This window comes from Zingiber officinale, chromosome 9A (genome assembly GCF_018446385.1).
Source record: "Zingiber officinale cultivar Zhangliang chromosome 9A, Zo_v1.1, whole genome shotgun sequence".
Classification (NCBI taxonomy): Eukaryota; Viridiplantae; Streptophyta; class Magnoliopsida; order Zingiberales; family Zingiberaceae; genus Zingiber; species Zingiber officinale.
The window spans coordinates 93,101,317-93,114,583 of NC_056002.1; the positions used below are offsets into that span (position 1 = coordinate 93,101,317).

Consider the following 13,267-nt stretch of genomic DNA (forward strand, 5'->3'; position numbering starts at 1 on the left):
AATGCTAACTTGCCCTCATGGGGAGAAGAGATTTATTCATCTGATATAGTGTGAGCTGATGTTTTTGAGGATGAAGATGAGAGTGTCTTGATGTTCTTAAATTCTGACTTTTTCTTTTGGGTCGTACACATTTATACATATGATATTATGTGGTTGGATATACCTTAGTTGCTTGTGGAGGATTAAGGTATTCTTGATTAGTTAGTAGATGAATGATTTAGTTTTGTTGGTTGATCAGTAGAGGATGACCATACTCTATTTTTAGAGGTTCGAACCTTTAGGTTATTTGTGCTTAGTTATGTATCTAGAGCACATTTGAGTACATGTTTTGTACTGACGTGAAAATGACTGATTTAGCCATATATCATTATCGGCTTGGATAGGTTATAAAGGATCGATGTATCTTATTCCATGAAGACTTTGATCGTGGACTGTATATACCTGGTGGAATAACTTAGAGGGTGCATTGGGATATGTGACCCTGCTGATGTAAGGAAGTGTAGAGCTAATTGCTTAACACTTATGGGATAAAATCGTTACTAGTGTATACTGGGAGAGTACATTTAGATTTATGATGATAAAATTTTCCCCATTAGATATGGTCTTGGTAGTGTATGACATTGACTTGCAATGTTATACCATGGTGTGTATATCTTTCTTGTCGGATATTCGTTCCTTTGAACCTAGAGCAGGGTTGTTACTGGATGATTAGACTGCTTTATTTTTGGGTTGCTTTTGATTGATGTATTCATGCTTGATACATACGCATGAATTTTGTTTAGATATATCCGTAACCCATGAGTGTTGGTAGCATAAGGTTGGTCTCTTTGGTTGAGCTGGTATGCTGATTTTGCATGTCTATGTTGCATGTATATTATGATTTGTTATGTGTTGTGGGAGTCCTATGGTAGACTGTCCATTTGCAAGTAGTATATGTATCCATGTTCTGATATGGTTTGAAGGTTCCTTGTGGATCATAGATATGTAGTTCGGTGTATGTATTTGGATGTGTTATTGAAGATATCTTGTCAATTAAATCCGAGTTGTAGTATAAGTACATCGGTGGTGTTTTGATGGAGGCATTTTGTCGATTTAATCTGAGTTGTGATATGTACGTATGTGTTTGGTGTGATATCTGAGGTATTTTTTTTATTATGTTTGATTTGTGAGTGCACCTGGGTTTAGTATGCTTATTTGGAAGTGTATATTGGATATACTTTTGGCATAGGTGAAGATATGTCATGTGAGTGTGGTTTGAGGTGTATTGTTGATTTTACCTATGTTGATTTTGCACACAGGTTCGGTATGCATTGTTGGAGATATCATACTGAATATACCTGAGTTGTGAGTATGTTTGGTGTATAATAATTGGAGGATTTTGTTGATCATACATATGTTGTGTGAGCATGTGTGCTAGGTGTATACATTGGTAGCAGGATGATGATTCTTCTTATACTGAATGCAGAATGTGGAGTGACTGCATTATGTCATTTGTTGAATTAATCCATCAACTAATTTTCCTATCAGTGGATGACCCACTAGGATGCTGATAGAGTTGATGATGGATTGGAGTAGTTACTAGGTTGTTATATCCTAGGCTAACCACAGCGAATTGTGGTAGAGAGATTTTGTACAGTCTCTAGTTGGATAGTTAGGTGCCTTGGGGTACTCAGGTATTGTTTTGTGGTGGAGCGTTGCTCCCACATATCACGGATTGCTGGTAGAGGAGCATTGCTCCTATATTTATTGCAGATACATGTTTCAGATTATTTGTGGTGGAGTATTGCTCCCACATATTGAGGATTTCTTGTGGTAGAGCGTTGCTCCCACATATGTGGTGTTTCCTGTGATGGAGCGTTGCTCTCACCTTGGAGGATTTATTCTTTGGTGATTTATGTTATTGATGATCAGATTTTTCGATTTGTTATTGGAGATTTTATGGATAGGAATGTCTGTGATACGGACATTATGTGTGTTGGTTTTTGCCATATAGGCTTTCAGTGCCTTAGATGTTTTCAGGGACTCGATGATCCTGGTATGTCGAGGATGTTTGGATAGGTGTCCATTATCTTTGTGGACGATGTTGTGATCTATTACGAATCCGAGGTGAGTCACGTACACTACCTTTGCATAGATCTAGAGATGATTCGACGAGAACATCTATATGTGATTATCAGTAGTGCTGGTTTGGATTGTCTTTTGATATGATGTTTGGGACACACGGTCACCAGTAGGAGTGTACCGTGATTCCACAGGAGATAGAGGTTGTTACCGTTGGAAGCAGCCAAAATCAGTGTAGGAGATCCGCAGTCTTTTGTGACTCGCAGGATATTATAGACCTTTCGTCGAGGGTTTCTTCCACATAGCTATGCTACTTTCACGCGTGACCATGAAAGGCGTGAAGTTTACTTGGACTGAGGATTGCAAGACCAGCTTCTAGGAGCTGAAGCGGAGACTAGTGTCGGCTTTGATTTTTGGTTTTTACCTACGGAAGAGGACGAATTTGTCCTCTACACCGACGCGTCTCTACAGGGTATGGGTGCTGTTCTGGTGCAGCACGGTAGAGTATTCTTATATGCTTCTCGATAGTTGAGGGAGCCCGAGAAGAAAATACTCAGTTCATGATCTGGAGTTGGCCGCTGTTATTTTTATTTTATTTTATTTTATTTTTTGCCCTGAAGATTTGGCGGCAGTACTTTGTATGATATTACATTGAGATTCTCACTGACCATCGGAGTCTCAAATATCTGTTCACTTAGAAGAAACTTAATCTTCGACTGAGGAGATAGATGGAGTTCCTGAAGTATTATGATTGTACCATTAGCTATCACCTGGGAAAAGCTAATGTGGTTACCGATACACTTAGCTAGAGGTCCAGAGGGACTTTAGCTTGCCACCGAGTTGTGGTCACAGATTTGATTCAGGATTTCTCTGAGTTAGACATTGAGGAGCAGGGACAGACAGAGCAGGGTATTCTTGTTACCATAGTTGCTCAGTCGTCGATCAGGACAAGAATCCGAGAGACCCAGTTGTTGAGACCTCATAGAGCTCAACGTGAGGCAAAGTGGTCCATATTATCAGACAGAGGATGTTAGAGGCATAAGACTGCCAGAAGTGTTATGCTGACCGGAGTCGGAGACCCTTAGAGTTCTCCATTTGCGACCAGGTATTTCTACGAGTTTCACCCACGAAAGGGGTGAAGAGATTGGCCTCAAAGGTAAGCTAGCTCCGCGATAAATTGGACTTTTCCATATCTCGGAAAGGATTAGAGCGGTAGCTTATCGGTTGGCACTATCGCCGTCTGTGGCAGGCGTCCACGATGTATTCCACGTATCTATGCTGAGGAGATACGTACCTGACCCGACACATGTGCTGACAGATATCTCAGTTCCCATTCAGCCTGACGTCACTTATGAGGTGATTCCGGTATGGATTATAGACCGGAAAGAGCGTCAATTGCGGAACAAGACTATGCGACTGGTTAAAGTCAGATGGCAGCATCATTCGGATGAGGAGGCTACTTGGGAGCTCGAGGATACGATCCGAGCTCGATATCCCTATCTTTTCACTTGAGGTATGTGATTTATTTACCGTTCAGCATATATACTTTATATCTGTTGTTAGTACTTGCTGATGGTAGATAACGAAATTTGGGGACCAAATTTTTATTAGTGGAGGAGAATGTAAAATACCGGAAAATAGGCGAATATTAATAAGGGAATTTTTCGGAATTTTTGGAAATTTTTCGGAGCTCGTACGGACGAGTTAACGGGGATAAAAACGGGGCCCGGAAAAGCCTGTTTAGGCTACCCTGTTTTAATGAGGAAAAGTTTTATTTCCTTTTCCTTTATCTTTTCTTTTTCTTTTTCTTTTTCTCTTATTCTTTTCCCCGTGCTCGACACCTTCTCCGCCCGTTCCTTTTCTCCTTCTTCCTCGCGTCGGTTTCCTCTCCCAAACCCGATTTTCTCCTCATCTCTCTCGCGTGCACACACTCTCCCCTCTGCCGCCGACGACGAGAGCCGCCTCTCCTCTACTCTGCACAGTGTCGACGCCGGACGGAAGTGCCGCCGGTCTTCCTTGTGTGCCCTAGCGCCGTGGCTTCCTCTGCCCTAGCCTGACCGATCCCCCTTCTCCTCTTCCGAGCGCCGGCAGCCGGCCAAGCTCCTTTGCCCTAGCGTCGACAGTCGAGCCCTCTTCGCTGGGAGACCATGTGTCAAGCCGTGCCCTAGTCTCCAGCCGACGTCTCCTCGCCGGCAGTCCGAGTCCCTTCCACCTACGACCACTACAAGAACTAGGCCACTAGTGTCGAGTTTCCTCTCGCACCTTTGCCAAGATTCCACCAGCCAACCTTACTGTGACCTAGCGCTGTCGCCGGATCCTTATCACCTCCGACCAGTGGAGAGGAAGAGTGACTAGTTGAGGGTTGTGGAGCAACAAATACGGCTGAGAGGTATAGGTATTGTGTCCTGTGGATTTGGAATTTTATGCGCTGTAGATTTCTTTTTGATCCAGCAACTCACTTTGGGTTCGGACAGGAGCAAGGAATTCCAGCCTAGTCTTTTCCTCTGTTTAATCTCCGGTAGAGAGGAAGAACTTGGCACCGTTGCAGGTAAGACATTTATGGGTATTTGGATTGATTTGGGAATGCTGACATAGAGAGTAATAGATCCTTGCAGTGTCGGCAATAGACCGTTGGTAGCAATATTCTTTGGGAAGCAAGCTTTGGCAGCAACTTCTCCGACAGTGAGTTATCGGCTGAGGCATTCAACTCAGGTGAGTTTTGGTTTGAGCTTATTCTTGGGGATGATTTGGTCAAATAGATAAATTAAATTGTTGAATGAGGTTTGAGTTGTTTTAATTGGGAATTTTGAATAATGTGGAAACTCCAAGGTTTGAGTTGACTTGTGGATGTAGTGAAGAGGACTTTTGTAGATAGTTATCCAAATTATATTGTCTTGGGGGTTTGACACGATGTAGAAGAACCCAGTTTATTTTGTTGTTCTTAAGGATTTTTATTTAGCTATTCATTTGAGTTGTAGCTAAATAAAAATGTATATATGTTGGTGACACAGGACCTTGACACGAGACGAGCATCTCGATGTCAGATTTGGACTAGATTTGGATATCTCTTATTGGAGGCGGGTACTTTGACTTATGTCTTTTGATATGCATGATAAAGTGTTTAACATATAGCAAGAATTGTGTTTCCATTTGATTCAGTTGGTCACTACATGATCTGTTACATGTTGTTTGTTTATTTATTAGCATGTTATTATTTATCTGGCCATACATGCTTTCGATAGTGACCCAACCATATGATACATCATGTTCAGGACCTAGGGTTTACATGATACCCTATCTGTTTGTGTACCTTCCATCCGATGCATTGACTTGTGGTACACCTTTTATTTATGTATGGATCTTGCTATGCTATTCATGAGATTGCCATACTTAGTATCATGCATCATGTTTGCATGCTGTGCGATTGTCGGCTCCACTATGGTTGAGCCCATCGCCAGTTACATGTACTGCACACACCACCACCACCCATGGGTTAGTGGTATATCAGACAGGTGTGTGGCGGTTCTGCTGTTTGGCTCCGTTGGTCTGAGGACTCAACGTGGTAGCCGGCAGTCAGTCCCGCTCTGTTTGGCAGAGATTTTTCCTCCCCGTCATTGTATACCGGGAGATGAGAGCATTGAGCTCCCCCATTTATGATTTGGGGCCAGAGGACAGGAGTACTCCGACAGCATTCCGTCCACTCAGTCACTGTCAGGAGCAGTGATGTCCGAGTGCACGGTCACCATATGCATTTATTGCATTTTATTGTTTGTGATTGCTGCACTTATATGCTGCATTTGTATGGATGCATCTGATTGACATGCATACAGGATTATGATTTCTTCGGTCTGACGACCTGTTACCTTTGTACCTTGATTCCGGTTAGTACAGTTATCTCCTGATTTCGTTTCAGTTGCATTTATTCCTTCTCGTATTTAGGAGACTGTACGCATGATTAGTGTTGTCTGTTATTTGTTTCATTATGCATATCAATTGTACCTGCTGAGTGTTGGACTCACCCCGCCTCCATTGTTGATATTTTCAAGTTGAGGCTGTCCGGAGCAGTTCCAGTCGCTGGCCCCCCATCTGCACGTAGAGCCAGTTCTCTACTAATTCGTTATTTGTTTTATTTTGGCCTTTTTCTATATCAGACTTTGTTTTAGTATTGTCTTTGGATTTTTCCTATGGATATTGTATGGAGTGATACCTTTTGATGGATTTTTGATATGATATTGGATTTCATTCTACTACGTGCCTGCCTGGACGGCAGAAGAGGTGAGTTCGTTGGATTTGAGTTTTACGAGTGTAGTGGAGTAGGGTGGATTTCGAGTCAGAGTCCTATTGTTATTGATTACTATTATTAACTGCGTGGTTGTGACAGCCAGAGGCTGAATATCTTTATAAACTGCGTGGTGTTTGTTTTTATTTTTTTTGTTATCATTCCAGCCGCCTGTGGCTGATGTATATGTGATATGTAGAAAGTTTCATATTGTCCGTCGTACAGGGGAGATGCTGCCGAAATTTCTTCGGACAGAGACTCCTCTAGGGTGTGACACAAGACACTAGAACTTCTTGATTATTGGAACAACAACTACTTCTAGACAAAGTTTTTAATGAAAGTAAATATTTAATTTTCTCTCTGAAAGACAAAAAATAATTAGTCTAAATATGACTTTGGAACCCAAAATAGATTCTTTCTACCGAATTAATTAAAAATTTCTTAAGAATATATTTTTGTGATATTTTCCTAATTTGGTCCTTATTGTATTTAAAATACCAATTTAAATCATTATATCTTCTAACATTTTGAATATGTGAGCATGCACGATTTTTCAAATATTCTATTGCTATTTTCAATTTTTTATTTTTTATTTTATTTTATCGAAATCTTCTAATCGACAAAATATAGCTAAGGTTGATTTTAACTCTTTATTTTTTTTCTAACTTACAGTAATTTTTTGATAATATTTTTACGAACTAAAATAACTTATTAGGAGGAAGAGACCGTACTTGACTTACCTTGTCGATCCCGTAATCTTAAGCTCCCCCTAAAGTGATGTTTTCTTCCGATGTCACTCCCCCTTCATCGATGCTCTCAATGCTCATTTTGGATGAGTTTGCTTCGTCTTCGTCTTCTTGGTGATTTGCCACTAGCGCAAGTCTAGTGAGGGTTTCTATCTCCGATTCGGATGACGTTTCATCCCAAGTCGTCTTTAGATTTCTATACTTGTCGATTTGAGCTGGCTTCTTGCTTTTTTTCCTTGTCCTTGTCTCTGCTCTTCAATTTTAGGTTGTTATCTTTCACATATCTTTCTTCATTTTAATGATAGCATCTTACTTTTTTTATTCTTCTTGTACCATACACTTGATTAAATTTTTTACGATGGTTGAAACCTGTGTTGTAATTTGCATACATTGCAATAGTCAATCAGCAATCGGTCGGGCACAGTGTCATTTGTATAATAGTAAGTCTAGGCATATACGTCGTACACATAATACCATTAGACAACTACTCTCAACGGGAGTTATCATTGTTAATTATGTGAAGTCAAAGGATAACCTAGCGGATCCGCTAACCAAAGGGTTAAATCGAGAGTTAGTTGCAAGCTCATCACGAGGAATGAGCTTGATGCTATTGTCAGCAATTAGCGCAGAGGATACCCAATTTATGTTGACTGGAGATCCCAAGAACTAGGTTCAAAGAGACAACTAATCTGCACTGACTAGACATACTGTGGGGGATAGCCCAATGAAACAATGACTATATCAAGGTAAGCCGATGGACTTTTAATGATCAAGAAGAGTAGATGACAACTCTTGAGGGATCACCTATGTGAGAAAGAAGTGAGGCCGCTTCGAAGAGAATTGGAGGCACAATTCTTAGAGCTTCTCACATAACCAGGTGTGTTCATGGCCAAGAACAAACATACTCATGAGAACTGAGTTGTATCAGGGAGAGTTTTGGGTGAGATTTGTCACTGCTTACATAGACGACAGTATAGTTCAAGGACATCGTGTCTACTATCAGCCAGTAAGCAACCAGATCTTCACAAGGGAAGGTTCAAAGAGTAAAACCTACCTATCCTATACTTGACTCAACTACTTAATACTATTACATACCCTATCTCCATTCATGTGGAGGATTATTGAATATGGGTGAATTGTGGGGGATTGTTGAATATGGGTGAATGGAGAAGAGGCGGAATAGGATAGAAGCTCCATTGTGAATGAGACTTTAGTCTCACATTGAGAGTTTCTTGTCATATTATTGGTTTATATTGATTCACATGCATTGAGGATGTGAACAAATATATGGGAAGAGGCTTTCTCTCACGCGTAGAGGGGGGGGGGGTGTGCAAATCCAAGGCATGGATTGCATTGAACCATGACCATGATGACTCGTGTGTATACACGACCTGCGCGCGCTGAATGTCAGATCGGTCGGGATAAAATTTACCCAAGTGGAACAACCAACATTTTACCATGTAAACCTTTTGCTGCCATGTAACAGATGCATTAAATTCGAGATTAATGCATAACCGAAACGGTCGAGTGATAACGAGTGAAACGGTGGACGTTTCACTGCTCGAAGAATAATGATCATTAATGTTGCCCATTGGTTTGAGCTCCTATATAAGGAGGCTGCGATCACAGACAGAGGACACACGCAGACACACAACAACACAAGCAGAAACTCTTCGCCTTCATTCCCCTTGTCTTCCGTCGTGCAACTCCTGCTCGGTAGAGTGCCCGTGATAGCAATCGGGTGTCACTCAGTTCGCCGTGACTAACAGTGCTTGGTGGGAATCACGGTCAACCGTTGTATCCTGAGAAATAGATGACCCTAGTAAGCCACGAAGCACAACCGGAGGTGGACGAATCTATTTTAAGGAAATTACGTCAATCACAGGCCTCGGTCCACTGCTCAAAGCTCGATCAGCCTCTCCGCTCGACATCTTTGCCCGACCTACGCTATTCACTCGACCTGCAAAGTCTCGACCAGCCTGTCTGTTCGCCCGATCGGCACCATCTCGACCTACCTATCTATACGCCCGACCGACACCATCTCGACTTGCTTGTCTGTTCGCTCGACCGACCTAGCTCGATCTGCCTACTCGCCCGGGCCAACCTCTCGACCGGTCGACTCTCTGTCTGGTCGAACTTGCTCGGCCTTACTGCCTGGTCGACCTATCTGATCAGACAGCTGCTCTACCCAAGCAGACTCTGTGATCTGGTGGTGACTCACACTGCTCTCTCGACCGCTACATCTTCTCGAGCTGCTCTGCCCGATCGGCTACACTACTCAGTCGATCCGCTTAGCCAGCCACTCACTCAGTCTATTCCAAAAGCTACTGCTCGACTGATCTGCTCGCTCGGTGACTCAGTCCGCTCTACTGCTTGGCATATCTGCCCACTTGGCAACACAGATCTGCTGCTTGGCCGATCTGCTCGCTCGGTGACATAAATCTGCTGCTTGGCCGATCTGCCCGCTCGGTAACATAGACCTGCTGCTCAGCCGATCTCGCTCAACGACTCTTCGGCTCGTAGCAGAAACCAGCCCCCGCTGATGGCCTGAGATTATCCGCTCATGTCATCTCGACTGTAAGTTGAATTCAATTCTGCGTAGTTTAAATTTAGCTAATATCCTGTAAATCTCCAGCAAGAGATTGTCTCTTCCAACATCCACATCAATAATACAGGTATAATTTCTATGGTAACATACAACATATGATACCATCCAGAATAGCAATTATCAAAACATTATAAATACATACTACAATTCAAATTAAGTCTCTCCATAAAACAATATATATACATATAATGATATAAAGTCCATCAATATCAAATTATTTTTCATATTGGTAGTTCATCAAGCATACCATTGATACTAAAGAACTAGCAATATAACATGCATAAAAATACAGTTATTCACTCTGAAACCATTGATAACTCAGTAGAAATTGAACTTAAACTAGATTTTATTATTACAGTTGAATCCTCTGACGAAAAGAAGGGTTTGGGTGGAATTGGAAGACTATTAACATCATCAACTTCTAACATGTCAATAACTCCTGTCATAGTTGGTCTATCACATGGCCTCAGTTGAATACACCACAATCCAACTATTGCTAGTTTCTTCTCTAAGTTTTGTATCTCAAACTCATTGTCAATTTTGACCTCTTGTGGTTGAGTTAATTTATCATAAATCCATGATGGATAGTAAACTCGGCTTGAATTCACTGCAAGAGGATCCACATTTCTTCTCCTTCCAGCCATTTCCATTAGTAACATTCCGAAACTATAAACATCTGATTTGAAAGAGATTTTTCCAAAGCTTCGAGATACTAACTCTGGAGCAATATAGCCGATTGTCCCTCTTGCAGCGCTAATAGATACTAGAGCATTTGTCTTTGGGTACAATTTTGCAAGTCCAAAGTCAGATATTTTGGGAGTGAAATTATGGTCTATAAGTATATTATGAGGCTTGATGTCAAAGTGTAGAATCTGCATATCACATCCTTGATGTAAGTAATCGATACCCCTTGCAATGCCAATTGCTATTTGAATGAGTTTTTCTGAGGTGAACAAGTGACCATTGGGAGCAAAAATATACTTGTCAAGCGAGCCATTAGGCATATACTCGTAAACCAAAGCTCTTTTTGATCCGTCGGAGCAATATCCAACTAGCCGCACGACATTCACATGATGAATCCTACCTATCGTAGAAACTTCATTGATGAAGTCATCGCCATTGCATTTGGAGTTGACTAGCATTTTAACTGCAACAAAACGACCTCCTAGAAGTTCCCCTTTGAAGACTGAGCCAAAGCCTCCTTGGCCGAGCTTCTCTCTAAAATGCCGTGTGATGGCTATAAGTTCAGAGTAGGCATATCTAGTCGGCATCAACGTTTGCTGGCGTCGAAGAAACTTCTCTATAAGGTCAACTGTGACTCGCCTGTTCCATAGTTTGTAACCAAGCGAAAACAAAACTATCATAGGCGCTATGACAATTCGGCCCAGTATCAATAAAACTGCATGAAGAAAAACGAGATTTACTTTCAAATACATGGATTGGAGGGAGGGCTAACAGCTAACAAGAGGATCATGCGTACCTACTAAGAGCTGTACAATATGGATGAATACCACCACGGCAATTGTTAATCGAATAGTCAAAACGTTTTCGGAATTGCCCTCTGCCATGCAAGATGCAAAGTTTGTCTCACTGACGGCGAGGGAGAAAACTTTAGTGAGTATGTGTTTGCTTCTCAGTTTTTCAAAGAACTGTCTGCATGAGATTAGTAAAAAAATGGAGTCAGACAGCGGCATGCAATTTGAAAAAGAAAAATAAACCCAAGAAGGTGAATTTTCTATAGTTTATCCAATGTTCATAATGAAAGACATTTTTTTTTTTTTGCATATCTGTTCAGTAAAAAAATGAAAAAAAAAATAGCATTATTCTCAGAGCTTAAATTTGTCCCAAGGGGGTACAGCTACGAAAGGGCTCTGTTTTCGCCTCTGAAGCAATTCTAAGTATCATGGATGGTATTGGTAGTCAGTCACTTGCAGAATGACAAGGCATTCAATTACCTTTTGAATCGAGGCAGACATTGGCTGAGTTTCTGAGTTATTGTGGGTCCCTTATAGGAATCGCTCGTTAATGACAAATCAAATCCCTCTTGTAGAATGTGGAATGCATCCCTCGTTGAGAATTCGGCATCTATCGCTGGAATCATGGACACAAAATGACAGGATGGATAAAGGTACGACAAACTATATCCTTCAGATGCAAAAACGACATAGACAAAAGTGTTGTTGTTGTTGCTCAAGCAAGGAACAGGTCGATACAAACTCTGGCCCTCGATTCTTCTCGTACAATTCATGAAACTTGCCCACCAACCATATTGGTAATGGTCGAACCCAGAGCTTGAAAGAACGGAGGGTGACAAAGATTGGGAAGGGAGGCCACAGCTTCCACTTGCAAACTTCGGATCCACCAAGTTGATGCTGTATTCGTACCATGTCTCAGTGATGTATTCCTCCCATATCTGAGTGATGAAGTAGTGTGTGGAGCCGATGGACATAGTGGATTTGTTGCCCTCGCACGTGAGTTCAAACCTCCGATCCCCGCATTGACGCGGATCAGTTGTTAGACGAAATGGGTAGCTGATGTTGTGGAACAGACCGCAAGAGAATAGAGGACAAGTTTCAATAAGTTTCGGATGAAGGATTGTGGCATTGAAAAGCAAATCAAACCCATTTTGTAGAATACGGAATGGATCCCATGGAAATGATGGCGCTTCTGCCGCTGGAATCATCGACACAAAATGACATGATGGATAGAGGTATGACAAACTATATCCGTCAGATGCAAAAACGACATAGACAAAAGTGTTGTTGTTGCTCAAGCAAGGAACAACAGCAAGCCGATACCAACTCTGGTCCTCGATTCTTCTCGTGCAGTTCATGAAACTTGCCCACATACTATATTCGTTACTATAGGAATCAGGGTCTGAAAAATTGGAGGGTGACAAAGATTGGGAAGGGAGGCCACAGCTTCCACTTGCAAACTTCGGATCCACCAAGCGGATTGTGTAGTTTTCGTACGATAGCTGAGTGATCAAGTAGTGTGTGGAGCCGATGGACATGGTGGATTTGTTGCCCTCGCAGGTGAGCTCGAACCTCCGATTCCCGCACTGACGCGGCTCAGTTGTTCGACGAAATGGGTAGCTGATGTTGTGGAACAGACCGCAAGAGAAGGGAGCACAAGCTTCCTGGCTCCCCTCCTGCTGCTGCTGCCCCGTAGTTGTAACAGCAGCCTGGGACAGGAGGAAGTAGAGCAGCGGCAGAAGCAGAGCGGAGGAGCTGCGCCATGATGCTTTGCAGGCCATGACAATGCAAAGGGAGCGAGAGCTGTTCTTGGCATATGTCTTCTCCATCTATCTCAAGGGAATCTACAACAACAATCACGTTTACTTGTCAGTCAACGTTGACTACGACTTTAGTGAATGTTGGCTGCGTATCGTGCCAGGCACTTCAAGCAAGAAAGCAAGGAAATCAAGGCCAATAAGGTAATTTTCTTACTTCATTTTTTTTTTCTATTTTTTTCCCATCTCAATGTGCACGACCTTTACAATTTTCTACCCCTCCCTGCTAGAAACTTATTACCATGTACTAAATTATATTTATTATTTAATAAAATATCTTA

General features: G+C 42.0%; 1 protein-coding gene across 1 annotated transcript; it reads right to left on the minus strand.

Moving 5' to 3' along the window:
• Nucleotides 1–9,841: 9,841 nt before the first annotated feature.
• Nucleotides 9,842–12,999, minus strand: LOC122021792 (rust resistance kinase Lr10-like). Its single transcript, XM_042579948.1, has 3 exons — nt 11,650–12,999; nt 11,175–11,347; nt 9,842–11,093 (listed from the first exon to the last, which is right to left on the minus strand). The coding sequence occupies exons 1-3, from the start codon at nt 12,996–12,998 to the stop codon at nt 9,991–9,993; spliced, it is 2,625 nt and encodes an 874-aa protein (XP_042435882.1). The 5' UTR covers nt 12,999; the 3' UTR covers nt 9,842–9,990.
• Between the last annotated feature and the right edge of the window lie 268 nt (nt 13,000–13,267).